General features: G+C 41.6%; 1 protein-coding gene and 1 non-coding gene across 7 annotated transcripts in view; one reads left to right on the forward strand and one right to left on the reverse strand.

Annotated features, from left to right (window-relative positions):
- Nucleotides 1-22829, forward strand: part of MTUS1 (microtubule associated scaffold protein 1) — a 181370-nt gene that overhangs the window by 115472 nt on the left and 43069 nt on the right. Inside the window, exon 1 of one of the 6 annotated variants that reach the window (XM_043893913.1) lies at nt 5666-6263. The exons of the other annotated variants lie outside the window; for them this stretch is intronic. Coding sequence (XP_043749848.1) covers nt 6143-6263 — 121 coding nt within the window. The 5' untranslated portion in view covers nt 5666-6142. Of the gene's footprint in view, nt 1-5665; nt 6264-22829 lie in introns of those variants that run through there. 6 annotated transcript variants of the gene reach the window in all.
- On the reverse strand, nt 16152-16278 carry LOC122688167. Its single transcript, XR_006339384.1, has one exon. It is a non-coding gene; the product is annotated as a U6atac minor spliceosomal RNA (small nuclear RNA).

A 22829-nucleotide genomic window follows, 5' to 3' on the forward strand; every position in this document is an offset into this window, starting at 1 on the left:
AATACTGAAAAAGCTTACAAACATATTTTTTCAGCTTTTTGTTTTATATTGGAGTATAGCCAATTAACAGTGTTGTGATAGTTTCCGGTGGACAGCAAAGGGACTCAGCCACACACACAGTGTATCCATTCTCCCCCAAACTGCCTGAGCCCTACATCCAGGCTGCCACTTAACACTGAGCGGAGTTCCCTGTGCTATACAATAGGTCCTTGTTGGTTATGCATGGTAAATATAGCAGTGACAAATATTATATTTCCAAGAGTGCTGGTGAAATGCGTGGGGACTGACTGTCTCACACATGTCACTGTGGGGGTGGGGGGGGTGGTATAAGTTACTGCAGCCTTTCCTGGATGGGGGCATTTTGGCGACATGTAACAAAAGCCGTCTACCTCAGCATTCCATTTATCAGAGCTGATTCTAAGAAAATGATTGACTTATTTATTGCTTTTCAGAATTGTTTAAAAGGGGGAAAAATTGGAAACAGTCTGAATGATTTAAACAGCAGTTTATGTGCACTGGCATTTCAATAACATTTTAAAATTCATTAAAATAGTAACATAGAGGGTTATTTAATGCCATGGAAACATAATGGCATTATTATTGCTATTATCATTTTCACATGATAATTTTAAGTTTGACATTTTAAGGTTTAAAGAATTTTAACTTTTAAGTGAAAATTTTAAGTTTAAAAATAACTGATACAGAGCACTATGATGTACAGATAATTTGATTTTTTTTTTTTAATTCTACATTGAGCACACTTTTCCCCTTCGCTTTTAAAACCACACATTGTATGTGGATAAAAGATTGTTGCTCTTATTTTGGGAGACCAGAACTAAAAGGTAATACCACTGATTTTGGAGAATTTATAATCTTATGGGTTGGGTGGAGATTGAATTTTTTCTAATTTTTTTTTTAACAGTTTCATTTATTTATCTATTTATTTCTGGCTGTGCTGGGTCTTTGTTACTGAGCGAGCTTTTCTCTAGCTGCAGCAATCCGGGAGCTACTCTCTGGTTGTGGTGGCGGACTTCTCATTGTGGAAGCTCTTCTGGTTGCGGAGCAGTGGCTCTGGGGCATGGGGGCCTCAGGAGCTCTGACACTGGGCTCAGCAGTTGCGACGTCTGGGCTGTAGAGCGCATGCTCAGTAGTTGTGGCGCGGGCTTAGTTGTGGGATCTAACTGATCAGAGGTTGAACCCATGTCTCCAGTATTGAGAGGCAGATTCCTTACCACTGAGGCACCAGGAAAGCCCTTCCTAATCGTTTCATGTGAATTTTCTGGCAGTTACTCACAGTGTGCCCTATAGACCTTCTTCTTCCTACTAAGCAAGAAGACATTATGGAAAAATTGGACTCTGAGTTGAAACTTTCTACAATATTGAACTTAAAAAGTGAGATATATAAAAATAAAGAAAATATGGCAATTAGGGCTGTTAGGGAAATGAAGGAAATATAATAAATGTTAAGATTGATACTCGTGCTGGAGTTCTTGGGAAGATTGGTCGAATAGAGATGCTTGAATCCCTGGTTAAGCATTAATCTCCAGATTCTTAATGATCATTCAGTTCAATTCAGTCGCTCAGTCGTGTCCGATTCTTTGAGACCCCATGAATCGCAGCACACCAGGCCTCCCTGTCCATTAACAACTCCCGGAGTTTACTCAAACCCGTGTCCATTGAGTCGGTGATGTCATCCAACCATCTCATCCTCTGTCGTCCCCTTCTCCTCCTGCCCCCAACCCCTCCCAGCATCAGGGTCTTTTCCAATGAGTTGACTGTTTGCATGAGGTGGCCTAAGTATTGGAGTTTCAGCTTCAGCATCAGTCCTTCCAATGAACACCCAGGACTGATCTCCTTTAGGCTGGACTGGTTGGATCTCCTTGCAGTCCAAGCGACTCTCAAGAGTCTTCTCCAACACCACAGTTCAAAAGCATGAATTTTTCGGCACTCAGCTTTCTTCACAGTCCAACTCTCACATCCATACATGACTACTGGAAAAACCATAGCCTTGACTAGACTGACCTTTGTTGGCAAAGTAATGGCTCTGCTTTTTAATATGCTATCTAGGTTGGCCATAACTTTCCTTCTAAGGAGTAAGCATCTTTTAATTTCATGGTTGCAGTCACCATCTGCAGTGATTTTGGAGCCCCCCAAAATAAAGTCTTTCACTGTTTCCACTGTTTCCCCATCTATTTGCCATGAAGTGATGGGACCAGATGCCATGATCCTAGTTTTCTGAATGTTGAGCTTTAAGCCAACTTTTTCACTCTCCTCTTTCACTTTCATCAAGAGGCTTTTTAGTTCCTCTTCACTTTCTGCCATAAGGGTGGCGTCATGTGCATATCTCAGGTTATTGATATTTCTCCCGGCAATCTTGATTCAGCTTGTGCTTCTTCCACCCCAGCGTTTCTCATGATGTATTATTCTGCATATAAGTTAAATAAGCAGGGTGACAATATACAGCCTTGACGTACTCCTTTTCCTATTTGGAACCAGTCTTTTGTTCCATGTCCAGTTCTAACTGTTGCTTCCTGACCTGCATATAGGCTTCTCAAGAGGCAGGCCAGGTGGTCTGGTATTCCCATCTCTTTCAGAATTTTCCACAGTTTATTGTGATCCACACAGTCAAAGGCTTTGGCATAGTCAATGAAGCAGAAATAGATGTTTTTCTGGAACTCTCTTGCTTTTTTGATGATCCATCGGATGTTGGCAATTTGATCTCTGGTTCCTCTGCCTTTTCTAAAACCAGCTTGAATATCTGGAAGTTCACGGTTCACATATTGCTGAAGCCTGGCTTGAAGAACTTTTAGCATTATTTTGCTAGCGTGTGAGATGAGTACAATTGTGCAGTAGTTTGAGCATTCTTTGGCATTGCCTTTCTTTGGGATTGGAATGAAAACTGACCTTTTCCAGTCCTGTGGCCACTGCTGGTCATTAACAATAACAAATAAATCTATCCAAGTTGGATATATTTCATAGCTTCTGAGCAACCCTGCACAGCCTATGTTGAAATCATAGCATCATTGTTTTCTAATGTTAAGTCACTAATGAAACACATACACTTCTATACAAACTGCAGTGGGATCTGTGATTCTTGATGTTTGAATCTAATAACACATTGACTGCCAAATACTTTTATCATCCATAAAATACCTTCTTTAGTTTTTAAAGCCTTACTCTGTACAATTATTTATTTATTATTTTCCTTTGTTTTTGTCATTAATAGAAACTTAGTTCATTTCATGGGCTTTTTATGAAGCTGTTCTACCACTTAAACTTTTTTTTAACAAAAACTTCCTTTTAATGAGTCTGTGATCTTACTCTTAATTTTTATAACTAATTACATTTTTCTATTTTAAGTACTAAAAGTTCCTTAAATTTCTCCTTACTGTCCTTGGTGATCCTTATGTCCTCTTAAATCAAATTAAGACTTTGTATGATAAAGATGAACACTTTCTTATCTTTCTTCTGTATTTGGTATAAATTCAGAAATGACAGTGTGTACACAAGTAACTGATCAAATAAGTAATCAACTTATTTGAACTTTCTGAACCAGTTTTAAAATCTGTGCTTCCCCAATCCCCCATAAGTGTGTGTGTGTCTATCTATCTATCTATATATATATATATATATAAAGTAAAAATTGTTGTAACCCTGCAACTATTGCTGATTGATTATTTAAAAGAGTGAATGCATAAAAAGCGTTTAGGAGTGTGCCTGGCACATAGCATATTGTATGAGTTGGCTGTTTATCAGTTAGTTGTCAAGGCTGCCTTTTTGCTTTGGTGCAGTTGCCACCAGGAGGCAGACTTGTGTTTGGGAAAGTTGGAAACCCAGTTTGAACAGGTCTTAGTCTTCCCCTTTTTCTGTGTGTGTGTGTGTGTGTGTGTGTGTGTGTGTGTGTGTGTGTGTGTGTGTGTGTGTACACACGTTGCTGTAAAATGGGAACTACTCCTTCTGACTTTTGACTTTTCCTTTTGACTGGCATCACTTCTCTTTATTCTTATAGTTCCTAGCTGTGCTGTTTTTTGGTTTGGGGCTTTTTACCTTTGGAGGAAGAGCTCCCCAGAGGATGGGAAACACCGCAAGCCTCCGAGGGCCACAGGGCATCACTCACAGGAAGGAGCAGAGAGCCGGGCTCTGCTGTTTAAAAAGATCATTAGCAACATAACTTTTCATATATGTGGTGTAGCTTAGGATAGTTCAAGTAGACATTGTAGTAAGTATAATGAATTGATGGCATGTTGCTATTTTCTTTTAGAGTAGTCTGGGCTAAAGGATTTCCCTTTCAACCAGGATAGAGTTTACTATTACTTAATTAACAAAAAACTAAACAAAACAAAAAACATGTAAAGAGGGTGGTGTCATGTCTATTTTTAACAATATCAATGTTTAGTTTTCTATTTATAATTTTAGTGCTGGTTTTTAATCTTAGTTTTTGCAAGTGTTTTTTTCTTGGTGGGGAGCACAAAGGACAGTTGGTTGTGGCAAATTAATTTATGGAATTAATTAATTTGCTTTTTAATAAAAACTGTGATAAACTGAAGAAGCAATACCTAAGTGTAGCTTTTTCAGACTTTAATTCCTTAGGTATTTGTGCTTCTGTGGGTAAAATGTTTACAAAGACCCCTGTCTGTGTATGAATAGGTTGTAGCTTGCCCATGGAGGCTGGTGGGGGAGGGAGGGGTGAGTGAAAAGGGAGAAGGAATTACTCAGAATTTCCTTTCTGGCTTGTCTCCTCCACTCGTCACACCCTGAACACTCTAGAGAATTTCTGAAAGAGTAACTGTGTCCTGCACATTCTCATAACATCTAATAGTTATTTATGGTCAACAGCCACATTCCTTTCTGTTGCCAAGTCTTAGAAATCTAGGACACATGCATAGATCATTTTTTTAACATATTGTTTTCTTATACTTTTTAAGATTAAAATCAACCAAGAGTTTGGGCTCTTCCTGGTTTAATAATATTAGCTTCACCTAAGTGAGCATTTTGCAGGTGCAATTCTCTTTTATGTCCATGCCTTTCTCCTGCAACTTCTTTTAGTTTTTGTCATCATATTTTAATGTACCTTTAATGTACCTGTACAAAGGATTCTACTCAAGTAAACATTTGCTAGGTCTCAATTCTTGCTGATACACAGTAATCACACCTTTCTGGTGTTCCTAATCTCAAAACACTACTATTCTTGAGAGGTCGCCTGATATTTTGTAAGTGCAATGAGTCAAGCAGTAAGTGGAGTCTTTAGATACTGCTTGTCAGTATTCTAATTTTTTATTCCTCTGGAACTATTACATCTGATAGAGGTATTGCATTAACCTTTTATTGTTGGTTATTAGTGAGGTCTCCAGAATATGAGTGGTAAACTTGAACTTTAACCATTTCTCAATCTCTCATTAATACAGTAAAAAGATTTTTTTTTAGAAATACAACTGACCTACAGTGCTACCTTAGTTTCAGATGTTATAGTAGGCATCTTATTTAAAACTGTAACTGGGAACACTTTTGTCTAAGGTATTAGGTTTCTATATAGGTTTGTGTAAAATATCTGAAAAAATGCCCATTGTTACTACTAGTGTGTGTGTATATAATTACAGTTTAAATTAAAGATCTAATTACAATTTAAAAAATCAGAACACAGACTACTTTAATGAAGTCTTAATTCTTTATAATTGCTAAGTAAGTATTAGGCGCTCCTCGAAGTAGTTGTTTCCCCTTAAGGATCCTCCAAGCCATCACCAAACCGGTGACATTATTGGTTGTTATGTAAAGCGCCTAAGACCACCCACTTTCTCCTCCCCTTCACCATCTCTGATGAAAACCATAACAACCCCACGGCATGTTCAGCGTGATGTCATTCAGAGGCTGCTGACTGCTGGGGCCGCTCGGAGGAGTTGCTTCAGAGGAAAAGCATTGTTTCGGCAACATCTGGCAGTGGAAGCGGAAGCCAGAAGCACTTGGATAGCTCTGGGGCTTTTCTTTCGTGCGGGCGCGGTGAGCAGCGTCTGGCATGTAGGCATGTTTTCTCTCGCTGTGCATCTTGGCCTGGAAGAAGAGTGCAGGGTTGGAAAAGACAGCATGTGAGAGCCCGTGTGGGGAGCCGGTTCTTCTGTGAAATTTCCTTCCCACCTGCTCTGAAGACATGTTGTTGTCTCCCAAGTTCTCCCTGTCCACCATTCACGTCCGACTGACTGCCAAAGGGTTGCTGCGGAATCTGCGCCTTCCTTCAGGGTTTCGGAAAAGCACTGTCATTTTTCACACAGGTTTGTCTCCCACACCTCTCTGCGTACGTTACACTGGGTGGGGAGGCCAGCTCGGTTACCTGGCAGGTGCTTATCAGAAATTTCCTAAGGGGGCAGATTATTGAGGAGAGAAAGCTCTAATGGGAGAACCAGGCATCATTTGTCAAAATAAGCAGCTTTCTCTTGTGCTTCAACACATGTGCCTAGTACTTCTCCTGTCTGTAAGCTGCTGTCTGCTTGGTTTGTTCGTTGAAAGCCGAACTGTTGCCTGGGTGCTCCCAGCTCCTTGCTCTGACACCAGCCAGATCTGGAAAACAACCAGCACCTGTTCAGTTACATTTTCCTTCACACGATTTCGGAAATGGGAGCCAGGTAAATCAAGACAACTAACTAGTTCTCTTTCCTTTAAAGAAGGCGATGAAAAGAGAGGGTTCCGTAGTTTTTCGTTCTGTAGTTCCTCACTGAGGTTGTGACAGGCTGGTTTGGTATACTAAACGATCGCTGTGTTCTCGACATTGCTGAAGTAAAGCATCATAGTGGTTGTGGACAGGTAGGAAATGAACCGCAAATTAAGTTTTCCAAGCTTCATGGCGAAAATGTTTGCAAATCACAAAAGACTGCCTCTGATCTTCATGCTTGTATCTGCTTTTTATTTTCTGTGCCTAGAGATGGAAATGAATGCAGGGTATATTTTAGGCACACGTCACCTGCCTGCCCACTTTTAGAGATCCATTTGCCTCCTGTCGCTGCCTGTTGTTCGGATATAATTGCAACTATGGTCAATTAAGTTGATTTCATGCTATAAACATGGGAGTGCTGATCTTTTGAATTTGGGCTGGTTAATGGTAACTGTGCTTTATCCTCTGGGTGTGTAAATACCAAGTAGATGTTTTGTTCCCCATGAATGCCGGCCCTTCTGGGCCTGGTTTTCCATCTCTGTCCCCAGTGACTCTTCTCAGCGGACTGCTTTTAGTTTTCCCAGGGGCATCTCCCTGCTCTGTGGGATAATTCCCATTTTTCTCCAGCACCTCTTCCTTGTGTTTCATAACTCCCCTTGACCTGTCACCGGAATCCGCCAGCATTTCCCTGGGTCTGAGCTGACAGCTGAGGGTGAATGGAACGAGCTCCGAGGGAAACAGTGGCTGTGTCTCTCCTAGCTTATACGCCACTCTCACTTTTTCTCAACGTTAAAGAATAGAAAGGTGAAAAATAAAGATAAGGGTACCCTGTGTTTGTAACAATCTGCAATCTAAAATAGCTCCCAAGGGGCTTGTAATTTTAACTTAAAATCAATCCACATTCCAAGTTAAAAAGAAAATCAGACAGTGCAGAAGGTTGTACAGTTCCAGGTGAGCCTATTTCTTACCCAGGCCCTGTGCCCTCTCCACAGATGCAGCCACGCTTGTGGGGGCTTGTTTATCCTTCCAGTAATTTTTCTAGTCATGTGTAAGCCCATGTAAGCTTTTTTTTACCCCTTTTTGTTTTACAGAAATGGAAGCATAATATATACTCTTTTATCGCTTACTTTTAAGCATGAACGTATCTTAGATTTGCATGTTAACGCATTCATCTACCACATGCTTTTTAGCAGTCATGTAACATCCCGTTGCTGACTGAGCCATGATTTAAACCAATCTTTCATTAGCAAACACTTTAGGTTGTTTCTACTATTTTTATGAAGCAGATAGCTTTACAGGGCAGCTTAAAACTTTTATTACCAGAGTTTGACTAACAGTGACCCTTGGGGCACGTTTTATTTTTTTAATTTACATAAAAATATTTTGAAACAGTCATTTGATGGCCATCATAGTTTCTAGAGTTAGAGTGTACTTAGAGGTGGTCTAGTTTACCCGATTTTACACCAGGAAGTCAGAGGCCCAGAGAGGTGAGTTAACTTGCCCAAGGACATACAGCCAGTGGCAGAGATAGGACTAAAACCTGGGACCTCTTGGTTTTGGTTTTTGTTTTTTTAGATTTTTCCTGGTTAGTAATTCTGTTAGGTCTAGTGAATAGCCACGATGGAAAAAAGTTTTGCCTGTAGGAAGCATTTTATAATTATGTAAAGAATATAATTCCACTTACCCCAGTAAGAACCTTTTGTGAGCTTATCCATTTTACATAACTAGAGGGTCTGAGAAATCTTCCAATAAAAAATAGATTGAAGCAGTTGCAGTTCTTCTTATCCACATGGGTGGTAAGCAGTAGAAAAAGAGGTGGCGTTGCTGTTGGTTGCTGCACTGACAGTGGTGTTGGCCTGGATTCCAAGGGCCCAGCGTTGTAGCCTTGGTTCTGCTCTAACCGAGTCAGTGACCTTGATCACTTAGCCAAACAGGGACACAGAATAAAGGAATCAGACGAGATGATTTCCATGTTTCCTTCGGCCTCAAATTCTGTGAATTTTCTGGGTCCAGATTTAAAAGTCCTTGATGTGTTGCTGACACCTGAAAATTATTCTTATCTCAATGAGTTCTCTGCTTATCTCCCAAACTCAGTGAATACTCCTGATTTCTTTCTCTTCACACCACCATTGCTTGCCCCTTAGTATGTCCTCAAAGCCCCCATTGTTCTTTCTCACTGAACCACAATTCATGGGTTGCAAGAATCTAAGACTCTGTCTTGTAAAATCCCTGTTGTTTTCACCCTCTGTCTACTCTGTGGGCATGCTCAAGTCACTCCAGTCGTGTCTGTGCCGGGGTCCAGCCTCGGGAGGATCCAGGGGTACCCTCAGGATGAACGGCGTCGGCGAGAGAGAGACATGAGACCAGCCTTGATAGGGCCAAGTCTGCGAGGGAGAGAGAGAGAGAGAGAGAGAATGACCAGACGGGGGTGTTTGTTTGCAGGGTCTAGCAGAGTCTGGCAAATCTTTATTTTTTACTATAGCTTTTATATTCTAAGTTAGTACATTTTTAGGGGAAGAAAGTTTAACATTACATCATCTTGTCCCTCAGGAAACCACGGTGTTTCCAGTAACTTCTTTGTGAGTGTCTTATACATTATCTTCTGGCCTTGGGGCCTATTGACATTTTATGACCTAGGTGAATGCAAAGCTGTTTTCCTGTAATCTATTCTTTAATGAACACAAAGGTTAGTCCTTTTGCAGAAGTTATTAATTGAATTTATCTAAAAGGTTTACAACACAAAGACTCTGCAGCTCCGGTGAGGCAGCCCCTGTTTAGCATTCCTGGTTAAAATGAACAATTCTAACCACTTTTAAAATAATATTTTTGTGTTACATTAACACGCATTTGCCAAGCAGGCTAGAATGCCAGCAAAGGGGTCTAAATTGAAACACTCCTTTCATCCTGGATAATCTTATAGGATACCGCCATCCGGGGGACATGTTGATTAAAGTTCTAAGTTAATTCTGTTTGGAGAGAAATCGGGGAAGGCCTTCTACTTGTGTCACAGAAATTAGGGAGTAGTCTAATATAGCAAGCATCAGAAAGACAGAGATCATCTTTAAGGTGAGCGCCGGGGCAGCTTTTCGAAATCCCTGAAGTCCTGATCTGCCCTGCTTGTCAGGCCTTCTCCTCATGCCCTTGTCATGGGTGGGATCTCGTGTGCTGGCTCCCGGCATGTCTGACTCTTTGCGACCCCAGGGACTGTAGCCTGCCAGGCTCCTCTGTCCATGGGAGTTCTCCAGGCAAGCATACTGGAGTGGGTAGCCATGCCCTCCTCCAGGGGAACTTCCTGACCCATGAATCGAACCGGGGTCTCCTGCATTGCAGGCAGATTCTTTACCAACTGGGCTACCAAGGAAGCCCAGTAATATTGGAGTGGGTTGCCATGCCCTCCTCCAGGGATCTTCGCTGAGTCTCCCACGGCTCCTCCATTGGCAGGTGGGTTCTTTACCACTGTACCACCTGGGAAACCTTCTGCCTGCTCTAGTTCAGGCTTTATTATTAGGCTTAAGCATTTGAAATTGCTCTTCTTAGAGGTGAAAAACAGTCAAATATCAACAGTTTTGTTATCACTCAGTCTAATATTTTGGAGCTCTTTGAAGGATTTTATAGGTTTAGTCTTTGCAACCAACCAGCCTTTCCCCTGCTTCCAAACTGCCTTTTCACATCGCAGGGTCAAGTCATTCATTTCATAAACAAGTATTTGCTAGACATGTCCTCTGTGGCAGATACAATGCCAGATGCTGATACTGTAGCCAGGACTAAGTCACACAGAGCCCCCTGCCTTCCCATAGCCCACGGTTTACCACGGAGTCCGGCAAAGAACATCAGACAGTCATGGTACAATACAGACCAGGTGTCCAGGCAGCTCCCGGCAGGCGAGGCTGACTCCCCAGGTCTTCCACGAGAAGAGCCATGTCAGCTGGGACCCCAGGATAGGAGGAATTACCCAAGAAACAGAGGGTGTTCCAGGGAGAGAAAATAGCGTGTGAAAGCCTGGAGGTGAGGGAAACCTTGAAGGCGAGCTCCTTCAAGAAAATGAAAGAATTTTAACACATTGGAGCATGGACTGTGGAGGGGGAGCTGCCAGCAATAAGGTGGTGGTTATAGGGCTCCAGATGGAATGGGCCCTTTCAGCAACCCTTGTGCAGGGTGCTGTGTGCTATAGTATTAATAACTTGATTAGCAAAGTGTGTTGTCCAGTCCAGGATATAGTTTCCTCTGTTAAATTAGAGGACGCAAGGAATGAGTGTGAATGTGTCAGTTTTGGGTGATGTTGCAGGACATCCAGAGTAGGGGAAGTTGGTAGCATCCCAGGAGGGCCCACACCTGCTAAGAGGTCCAAAAGTGGTTTCACTGACTTCACCAAAGCACCCAGTTCAGTGTAGCTCAGAATTTTGCCTCAACATATTCATTTCCATCTTATGAGTCAGCAAAGGGAAAGGAATCTTCTCTGTATAAATATTCCTTGCCTCCAGTTCTGTTGGAATCTGGGTTTTCTGTGCAGCTGGAGATGGGATACTTGTACTCATTATTATGAAAAGTGCCACTTTGAACCTCAGAGTTGATATTCTCATTGACCCAAGTGAAGACAATTCACTGCACTAAGAGATTCTTCCTGCTGATCTAGTAAGAGTAAAAGCAATTACTCTCAGCAAAGAGGGGAGGTGTGTATTTACACATACTCTGAGGAAAGGCGGGAGGAGTATTATTAATAACACAAGATATTTTCATTTACCTGAAGCCACACTAAAGAGAACCATTTTGCCTAGGCATTTGGTAAGAGTGAGGCGGAACAGGATTAAGTGTTTAATTAGAATGAAAGTCATGTAATGTTCTTATGTTTGGTGTTCACTTTTCAGACTGTCCAACAAAAATGCTTTTAAAATACTTTTCTTTCTTTCTTTCTTCTTTTTGGCTGTGTGTGGTCTCTGTTGCTGCAAGGGCTTCTCGTTGCTGAGGCTTCTCGTTGCAGAGCACAAGCCCTTGGGCACTCTGGCTTCAGGACTTGCGGCATGTGGACTCTGAAGATGAGCTCAATAGTTGTGGCTCACAGGGCTTAGTCGCTCCTCAGGATGTGGGATCTTCGTGGATCAGGGATCGAACCTGTGTTTCCTGCACTGGAAACATATTTACCACTGAGCCACCAGGGAAGCCCCAGAAATGCTTTTAGATGCAGTTTGTTAAGACAGCTTGACTTAGAAGGAGTTTATTTGTCTCACATAGCAAGAAGCAGCTCTTACCTTGTCCAGAGGCTCAGCAATGTCAGGATTAACACCTCTGCTATTTTCTTAGCCTTTTTCTCATGAATGTTGCCTCATGATCTCACAATGGCTGCTGCAGGCAGTAAAAACAAGACCCAGGGAAGGGGCGGTGCCATATCACTCATGCTTACATCTCATTGGCTAAATCTCAGTCACATGGCTATTTCTACCTGCAAAGGAAGCTGGGAAATTGAGTGTTTGACTTCTCCAATCTCTATAGTGCATGCAGGTAAAGAGAGATTAGAGCCCTATTAGAACAATTGCCACAGAAAAGGCAAAACTAATTTCTCAAAAGCTAATACTGATAGCTTGTAAATAAGGGCAGCATGTCATTTAACAAGTTGAATCTTGCAACACACCTCATTGTTTCTTCTCTTTTAGGATGTGAATTTCTTTTGGTAATGATCACGTAGTTTGTAGCTATGTTAATTGGACACTTTCAAGTTATTTTGTTGTTTGGACATAGAGGTTAATATTTGATTTTGCTCTCTTAAATGAATTAATTTTCAGTTATAATTACACTGAGAAAGAATGTTCTCAACCTTAAATGTGGTTTTATGTATTTAAAATGTGTTAATAAAAGATATATTTTATTAGGAACATAAATGGTTGGGGCTCCTAGTCATGCATTAAGGTGATGCTAAATATTCATTTCTCTGTGTTTCCCTCACACATTACAAAATATAGAAGCCAGTGAAAGCATTTTAGAGAGCTTCCATAAAATAACTATATATATTTAGAATTTTTTGTAAGAAATTAAAATATTCAGTCATTTGTAGAATGCAAAAAGACATCAAAAGGACCAAATTCAAGAACAATAGAGGAGAGATACGGCCTTCCACCACCCCCTTTGTTATCGCTTCTGTGAATCCACAGTTTTCTTTTCAGTTTCCTGGAAGGCAGCTTTGAAAGTCTGGCCTCATGCCACATCGATAAGCATTTACTGAGAACTGGTTTTGTGAATGGCATTATGTTAAAAAATATCTTGGCATAGATTGAACTCTTAGATATGGCAGCAGTCTTATAGCTTCAGCTTTGCTATGACATTAAAATGTGCCCTTTCATAGTTATTGCAGTCTATTTAAGAGAGCAGTGATATGTTAAATGAATTTTTACTCATAATAGATAATATTTTGATAAGCCTTTAAAAGTTAGATGTTGAAAGAAAAAGGTAAAGTTTTACCATGCCAAATTGTGTTTTAATGTGGTATCTGTTTTCACATAAACATAGAAAATAAACCATACAGTATAGTTTGAAGTTGGATTTAGAATGGGAAGTATAGCAGTGTTTTTCACCTGGAAAAAATGGAAGAATGTGGCAAGAGAAACATATATAGTAAATGCTTATTTAATTAGAAACATTGAAATATTTAGGTTGAGTTTTAGATAGTAGAGAATCAGCATATACATGAAATAATACAGATTATGGTACTTTTTATTAGCTCTAAAGCATGTTTCACAGCTAGTAATAGTGTTTTATTAATAGTATGCACATTACTGTTTTCTTAGGTAAAAAGACAACAGGTGTGGTTTTAAATGTATCCAAAATTGGACATTATTTTTCTTATTTGGCTTAGGTGATACTTTGGGCTATTTTGGTACCTGAGAAAGAAAGAAAGTGTTAGTTGTTCAGTCATGTCCAACTGTCTTGAGATCCCATGGACTGTAACACACCAGGCTCCTCTGTCCATGGGATTCTCCAGGCAAGAATACTGGAGTGGGTAGCCATTCCCTTCTCCAGGGGAATCTTCTTGACCCTAGAATCAAACCCAGGGCTTCTGCACTGTGGGTGATATTTTACCAGCTGAGCCACTGGGGAAGCCCTAGCACATGAGAGTCCTTTGTAAAAGGCATCAGTTATGTAGCTCCAGGTAACGTTAATACCAATAAAGCCTCTTTTTGCGTGACAGACTGGGCTGTTTCCTATTGTTCCTTGTTACCTGAGTTTTAGACATCTCATGCTCAAATTGTTTTTCCATAGCCGGTTAGTATTTTGAGAACAACATTCTCTTTTTATTTATTATTTATAGTATCTGTGCTGTGCTGTGCTTAGTCGCTCAGTCGTGTCGAACTCTTTGCAGCCCCATGGACTGTAGTCCACCAGGCTCCTCTATCCTTAGGGATTCTCCAGGCAAGAATACTGGAGTGGGTTGCCATGCCCTCCTCCAGAGGATCTTCCCAACCCAGGGATCGAACCCAGGTCTCCCGCATTGCGGGCGTGTTGCTTACTGTCTGAGCCACCAGGAGGCCCATTTGTATTGTAGAAATTCCTAATGTGGAATGTTTTAATGGGTTATTCCAACTTTCGTTTCTACTGTCTGTTAAAGGTAGTCTGTGGTCTTTCATTCACAATAAGGAGATTTTTGATCCACTTTGGAGATTTATTTTCCCCACTCAGATCTTTCATCTGCAGGTGTCTTGTTTCAGCCCTGCTGCTCTGCTGGGGGCCCTGCTTGATGAAGAACACATGATTGCACATGGCCGCGATGTTAGGGCCACCATCTGTGGCTGTGGAGCCCTGACCCACGGGGCCTGGCCTCGCTGGCACAATGGTGACATCACCTAAGCTGGCTAGCTCCAAGTGGAAAAGTCCAGAAAAGACAGTTTTTAAAAATCTAACAAGGTACATGTGCTTGCAGTGGATACAGCAAAAAGGGCCATGTAGAGTTTTGTTTGTTCTTGTTTTTGGAAATGGTTCCTTGTGGTGACAAGAGTGTTATTCTTGGTACCGTGTTCGTCCATGTGGTAAATTTAAAGAGACGTCTTGGCGCATGCCGTCATCGCTGAAATCAACAGCACAGCTCGGCTTTGTGATGCCAGGCATCTTCTTAGGTTCCTATTATGGTTCTTCAGACAAAATGATCCTTCAGACAAAAACAAATGAAAGTTCATATGATGGCTTGCATTTAATATTTTGGGTCATTTGCTTAGTAACAAAGAGAAAGAGCCAGTCCCAGGGCTGCTGTCCTGTGAAGTGACACCTCAGTCACATCTTTATCTTCCTCCTTGTGCTCTGAGGAAAGTGAAAGTGAAGGTTGCCCAGTCGTGTTCGACTTCTCTGCAAGCCCATGTCCATGGAATTCTCCAGGCCAGGATACTGGAGTGGGTAGCCTTTCCCTTCTCCAGGGGATCTTCCTAACCCAGGGATTAAACCCAGGTCTCCCACATTGCAGGTAGATTTTTTACCAGCTGAGCCACAAGGGAAGCCCAAGAATACTGGGGTGGGTAGCCTATCCCTTCTCCAGGGGATCTGCCCGACCCAGGAATCAAACTGGGGTCTCCTGCATTGTAGGTGGATTCTTTACCAACTGAACTACCAGGGAAAGACCTATCCAGTTTGTTCATATACATTGTAAACAAGAATAACAAGAGACGCTTGTTCCTTATTTTAAGTTAATATAAAAATTCAGATTTTCTTCCCCTTCTATAAAATTCATGTTTCAGATGAAATTTTTACTTGTTAGATGATTAAAAATATTTTCATTTGGCATCTTTGGAATTTTTAATGTTACAGGCATGAAATTTTATTACTTGCAGGTATTTGCAGTATGCTCTTCTAGTCCTGAAACAAATCCAGAAACTTAGATGCACTTCTATTATTTAGAAACAAATTGACGGAAAATTAGTCAGCAAATCGCCGGAACTGATACTTTCTTAAAAGTATTTCTGAAAAAAAAAAAAAACTTTCAAATGTAATGAATTTCTGTTAACTTGTATTTACAGTTAGTAGTCCATTTTAAGAACATGAGAAGTGTGCTTTTCTTTCCCTGCCAGCCACATGAAAAATGTTTAAGATCAAGTTTGGTTGGTTTTGCAGGAAAAGTTGTCTAAGCAATAATTATCCTGAAATAAGAGTATTTAATAGGAACATGCCTTCTATCCTGTAATCTACTTTTGAAATTAAAAAGTAAAACCATTTTACATAAGATACACGGCACTGCAGCCTGTCCGACAATCTAGTATTATAAAATTTTAATAGGTATCTTAAGGCACTTCTCCCTATCTGCCTCCAAAAGAATTAGCTTGGGTAATTTTAAAAGTCTAAACACTGTGCTTTGTTGAGCTTGAAATGTTCCACAGTAAGCAAATGCCATACCTACCTAGAAATAGAAAAATGCTACGTGTGGCTTCTAAATTATGATTACTAAGAACTCTTCTAGAGCAAACTCATAGTGAAAGGAATATTGAAAAGGTTTATATATAAATTTAAGCTAATGACGCTAATTTGTTTCTTAGCTTGTTTATTTAAATAGTGGTTAGATGCCACGAAGCAAGTGTCCTCGCCTTAACTGTAATATGCATGTTGTTAGGCTTGAGGGCTTCTTCCACTCTTGTCAAGGCAGATGCTAACTTCCTCCTTTCATACAACACTGAGTAATGATTTCTTATAAAATCTTGGTAAGACCGTCTAGATTTCTGTGGATATACAGTTCATCCAGCTGGGAAAGTATGTGTTAATAGGCTTGTACTGTGTGTGCTGTGTTTAGTCGTGTCCAGCTCTTTGTGACCCCATGGACTGTGGCCCACCAGGCTCCTCTGTCCATGGGGATTCTCCAGGCAAGAACATTGGAGTGGGGTCTTCCAGGGGATCTTCCCAACCCAGGGATCAAACCCAGGTCTCCCGCATTGCAGGCAGATTCTTTACCATCTCAGCCACGAGGGAAGTCCTGGCTTATATTAGGGGCAGCATTTGGGACAAGGGGAAATAAAGAACTGATTTGTTCCTGGGGAAAACACCCCAGCTGACAAGTCCATTTGGAGAGTCTTATGGGGCTGGTGAGACTAGAATAGCATCTTTTTGGAGAATGAGGAGCAGAGTATTAGAGTGTCAGGATGCCTGCCCACTGGGTCCCTCTGCCCTCCCTCTGATTCTCACATGCTAATCTGCTCCTCTCTGTGTTACTTCCGAGCTGGAAACTGTGACTTACCCGGCGTTCCTCTTGATCCAGCTGGTCGCTAAGGTGTCCTGTTCTGCCTCGTAAACACATTCGTCATTTCCTGCTGGTTCTCACTGCCCTGGCCATGAGTCCCACCTTTGCTCACCACCCCCCCCCCCCCCCGATCTTCTCCTTCCCCTGTGTCTCCAGACCCTTGCTCAGCACTGCTCTGGGTCTCCTACCAGAGTAAACGTTGTATGGCACTCCTGTCTTGCCCCTGTTTATGCTTCCAGCCACATCATCTTACTTTTTTTGCTTTGCTGTCAGCACTGAATGTCAGGACCTCCAGGGCTCCCATACTTCTCTGCCTTGGTGTTTTCTGCTCTCATATCTGTCTGCCAGACGTGCAAATGTCTATCCACGCTGTGTCTCCAGCACCCTTTCTTGCTGGTCGCAGATCCAGGTGTTTCTCCCCCGTCCTCTCACTGCGCTGTGTACATAATTCTCTTTCCTAATTATCATATGGCCATCGGTAGTGGCCTGTTTCTGTCTCTGCGGCAGAAAAGTCCCTTGAGGACAAGGACCAACTTGCTAGAAGCACATCCAGCGGACATTTACTGAATGCACAGGGGTCATGTGGGTCATCGTTTCAGAACTGGATGCTCCCTCTTATCAGAGCACGTGTTTCTAGGTAGTTCACATTTAAGACCTTGTTGTCATAGAATTTCCCCCTCAGCATAAACTGCCATCCTCAATTGCTGAGCAAACACTGACAGAATTAGATGAGGAGGTTCAGATTAAGGTAGAAAGACGGGAACCAGTTGTCTGTCCAAGCTGCTGGCCAAGCCTGTTAGCTCACTGCTTATGTTTTATTAACCCACAAGCCTTAGTTTTCAAGGCAGTAATGTAGTGGAAGGCACATCCCAGCTAGTGACTATCACCTTCACAGATAGCCGTGTGTGTGAGTTAAACAGGAAGAGCTGAATATCAGAAACAAGGTGTCTTCATGTATCTTTGTAGGGCACCGCCCTCATACCTGCTTCCACCACCCCCAAAATACCAGGCAGGTCCACCTGCCCACAGCAAAGCCACACGGTAGATTTTGATAAATGTTTGGTGAGTAAATGAGTAAGAAATCAATAGGTATATGAAACAAATGTTAGCTACTGAAGGCTACGTGTAGTTTTTCATTCGAGTCAAGGCAACCTCTCCTTGTATGTCTTGTCTCTTGCTTGATTTTAATATTCAGAAAGCCAGCAGATTCTGTAAGTGGCTTGTTTTTGCCTTAGGATGGTTGTATCCTCAGCAGCTTAGGTTAGTCCCTGTCTGAATTGTTAAGTCTTTCTCTCAGAAATAAGTGTTTTGCCTTGAGGGTGGGGGTCCGTATGCCTGAGTGACTGAGCCTGAAACATGGGCCTGTTCTTCTTCCTTCAACTATTTTCTTTAAGAGGATGATGAATAAGTTCTTTAGGCTGGTTTGAAATTTTATTAAACTGAGATTTCTGAGTAGAAAGAACAAAGAGAGTAAACAGTGTTATCCAGCTATTTTTCAAATGAGCAAATGTTCTGGACTCAGGACTTTGGTTTTCCTGATGGAGGTTTCAGTTTCATTGGAATGAAGTCCAGGAAGGTCTGATCAGACACACAGTGGTAATTATCTTGCCAACATGCATCTGAATCTATGTGAAAGTTAACATTTAGTTTTAAGATTTCTGAGTAAGTTGATTCTTTGCAATTAGATAGCCTGTTAATGGAGATAATAAACGAGAGGTTTTTTTTTAGTTTTAAATAGTTGTATTATCAAAATGGTAACATGTTAATAAAGGGAACACAAGGGCAAAGTTTGGTTCATATTAAGCTGACTTACTATTATAATAAATCCAGTAGGATTTAAGGGAAACTCTTTGTTTTTTGGCATTATGAGGTACTCTGTTTGTGAGCACTGGGGCTTTGAGCATCATTGGAGATTTTTGCATCATCTCTGATCTTCCAGTGGTCCAGGAGTGAGGAGAGAGGGAAGGATGCTCAAACTGGGTCATCAGCTGTCATGTGGTACAGCTGTATCCTCAGGGAGCGCAGTATATGGAGCGGAAGATTGAGGTCACAGCTTGCTTTTCCAGCTCTAGGTAGAGGGCAGTCTGTATGCTTATTTGCTCTTAGGTTAAAACTTGAAGATATGTAAATCTCTTCTGAGAATTCACGTTCAATAGAAGCTGCATTATTTAGATTTCTGCCCAGATTGCCCATGGAAAAAACATGGATTGACTATGTTGGCTTGATGGTTAAGTGTTAAAGATTGAAGCTCAGAAGTCATTTTAACCACCTTTAAAAAATACTACATTTTAATTTTGAGTAGTAATATATTTGTTGTAGTTGTTTTAGTCACTAAGTCATGTCTGACTCTTTTTGTGACCCCATGGACTGTAGTCCAACCTCCTCTGTCCATGGGATTTTCCAGACAAGAATACTGGAGTGGGTTGCCATTTTCTCCTCCACAGGATCTTCCCAACCTAGGGATGGACCCTGAGTCTCCCACATTGTGGGCAGATTGGTTCAGTTCAGTCGCTCAGCCGTGTCAGACTCTTTGCAGCCCTATGAACTGCAGCATGTCAGACTTCCTGTCCATCACCAACTCCCAGAGCTTGCTCAAACTCATGTCCATCAAGTCGGTGATGCCATCCAACCATCCCATCCTCTGTCGTCCCCTTCTCCTCCCTCCCTCAATCTTTCCCAGCATCAGGGTCTTTTCCAATGAGTCAGTTCTTCACATCAGGTGGCCAAACTATTGGAGCTTCAGCTTCAACATCAGTCCTTCCAATGAATATTCAGGACTGTTTTCCCTTAGGATTGACTGGTTTGATCTCCTTGCAGTCCAAAGGACTCTCAAGAGTCTTCTCCAACACCACAGTTCAAAAGCATCAATTCTTTGGTGCTCAGCTTTCTTTATAGTCCAACTCTCATATCCATACATCTACTACTGGAAAAACCATAGCTTTGACTAGATAGACATTTGTAGGCAAAGTAATGGCTCTGCTTTTTAATATGCTGTCCAGGTTGGCCATAGCTTTCCTTCCAAGGAGAAAGGGTCTTTTGATTTCATGGCTGCAGTCACCATCTGCAGTGATTTTGGAGCCCAGAAAAATAAAGTCTTTCACTGTTTCCATTGTTTCCCCATCTATTTGCCATGAAGTGATGGGACCAGATGCCCTGATCTTAGTTTTTGGAATGTTGAGTTTTAAGCCAACTTTTTCACTCTCTTCTTTCACTTTCATCAAGAGGCTTTTTAATTCCTCTTCACTTTCTGCCATAAGGGTAGTGTCATCTGCGTATCTGAGGTTATTGATATTTCTCCTGGCAATCTTGATTTCAGCTTGTGCTTCAGCCAGCCTGGCATTTCGCATGATGTACTCTGCATATAAGTTAAATAAGCTCAGTGACAATATACAATCTTGATGTACCTTTCCAGATTTGGAACCAGTCTGTTGTTCCATGTCCACTTCTAACTGTTGCTTCTTGACCTGCATACAGATTTCTCAGAAGGCAGGTCGGGTGGTCTGGTATTCCCATCTCTTGAAGAATTTTCCACAGTTCGTTGTGATCCACACAGTCAAGGCTTTGGCATAATCAATAAAACAGAAGTAGATGTTTTTCTGGAACTCTCTTGCTTTTTCTGTGATTCAACGGATGTTGGCAATTTGATCTCTGGTTCCTCTTCCTTATTTAAATCCAGTTTGACCATCTGGAAGTTCACGGTTCACGTACTATTGAAGTCTGGCTTGGAGAATTTTGAGCATTACTTTCTGGCGTGTGAGATGAGTGCAATTGTGTGGTAGTTTGAACATTCTTTGGCAGATTCTTTACCACTGTGCCGTTAGGGAAGCCTGCAATGTATTTACCTTGTGGTTTAAAAGCATTTAAAAATGCACTAGAACACCTTTATATCTATCTGGTTCCTATTGTCTTCTCTGAAAAGGTAAACATTGTTAGTCCTTTCACATATATTATATGAAAGCTTTGTTATGAATTTATAAGCAAAAAAGTACATACCTCTTGATACAGTGAGACACATCATCTACATTGCTCTTGACCATGTTTTTTTCATTTAACAGAGAGCTTCCTATTTGTGTGTTACAGCTGTGATGTTCCATTGTATAAATGTACCATACATTTAAGCAGACCTCTACTTATGGACAGGCTTCCCTGGTGGCTCAGATGGTAAAGAGTCCACCTGCATTGTAGGAGACCTGGGTTCAATCCCTGGGTTGGGAAGATCCCCTGGAGGAGGGCATGGCTACCAACTCCAGAATTCTTGCCTGGAGAATTCCGTGGACTATGTAGTCCATGGGGTCGCAAAGAGTCGGACACGACTGAGCCGCTAAGCACAGCTCAGCATGACAGGTTCTGCTTATTTGGGCTTCCTTGGTGGCTCAGCGGGGAAAAAATCAGCCTGCATTGTGGGAGACCTGGGTTCAATCCCTGGGTAGGGAAGATCCCCTGGAGAAGGGAGCGGCCGCCCACTCCAGTATTCTGGCCTGGAGAAATCCATGGACTATATGGTGCATGGGGTCACAAACAGTCATACACAACTGAGTGACTTTGACTTCACTTCACTCCTGATGGACATAGGGGCTGTTTTTTTTCATCTTTTCTCTGCAAGCAAGTTTGCATTAAGACCCCTTATTAGGTGTCATTTTAACCCTGTGTAGGATTCATAAGAGAATATATTCTTCCCTACTAGCTGTGAATCCAAGAGTTTGTGCCAGGATGTGTTAGAGAACCCTTATCAGCAGGTTTTATGTTCTTAAACATCCATCTGGGGTATGACACTACGCAGGCAGACATCATCAGAGTCATTTTAAATGTCTGAATGAGATTCTCCACGGTAGAATTGAAAACTGCATCATGACGTCCATGATAATTTCCGATGATTTCTATTACTTCCTGGGGCAGAGTGGTGTTTGAATTTTAGGTGTGGTGTTTGGGGTTTTCATGGCTGGACATTTAGGAACCGTTGTTGGTATGCGAGGTTTCCTACTTTGAAATTCCAGTTCTATGGCCACTAAGAAAGCCTGAGAGAAAAAGAAGCTGGTACCTGGAGAACTTGAGTTTTCCTGAAGCAGTGGGTTACCTGCCACCCCCCCGCCCCCGCCCCAGTTCTCTAGTTAGAAGGAGTTCACACCCTGACCCTGAACTGCGGCTGAAGGTGAAAGAGTAACCAGGCAAAACACAAATGAGGAAGCAGCTAAGAACCAGAGATGTGCATGATTGGGATGCAGACTTGGACAGTTGATGTTTTCCATGGTTGTTGTTCAGTCGCCAAGGCTTCCTGGCTTCCCTGCCTTTCGCTGTCTCTTGGAGTTTGCGCAAACTCATGTTCACTGAATTGGTGATTCCATCCAGCCATCTCATCCTATGTCACCCCTGTATCCTCCTGCCCTCAATCTTCCCCAGCATCAGGATCTTTTCCAGGGTGTACCTCAGTAAAAACTACATAAGTTCATTTAGAGTGATTTTAGCAGTGTTCCAAATATAGTGTCAAGTCCTAAATTTTCTAAAATTTCAAAAACAGATATGCCTTGACACAACTATTTCAAATGCGACAAATAGGATTTTCATAAGCACAAATGCCATTATTGTGTGTGTGTTCATTTCTGCTGTGCGGCAAAGTGACTGAGTTATATATACATATATATGTATGTTCTTTTTCATAACAAATGCCATTTTGTTACCAAAAGCTAAAGCAAATATAATATAGGAAATGTATAATAAAGGAAATATAATAAAGGAAACGTATAGATACCAACTCACTTGTGGATCTAAGCCATCTGAATTCAGCCACAAACTCAGGAGTGGCTTACACTGTTGCATGGCCAGATCTGGGAGAGAAAAAAAAAACAACTATTACTAAGTGTTGGTCGGTCCCAGGGAAAGGGGGTCAAAAGGTACAAACTTGGAGTTATAAAATAAGTATGTCATGGAGATGTACAGAATGGAGACTGAAATTGAAAACACTGTATTGTTTTTTTAAAAGTTGCTAAGAGATTA

Source organism: Cervus elaphus, chromosome 32, assembly GCF_910594005.1.
Source record: "Cervus elaphus chromosome 32, mCerEla1.1, whole genome shotgun sequence".
NCBI classification, from domain to species: Eukaryota; Metazoa; Chordata; class Mammalia; order Artiodactyla; family Cervidae; genus Cervus; species Cervus elaphus.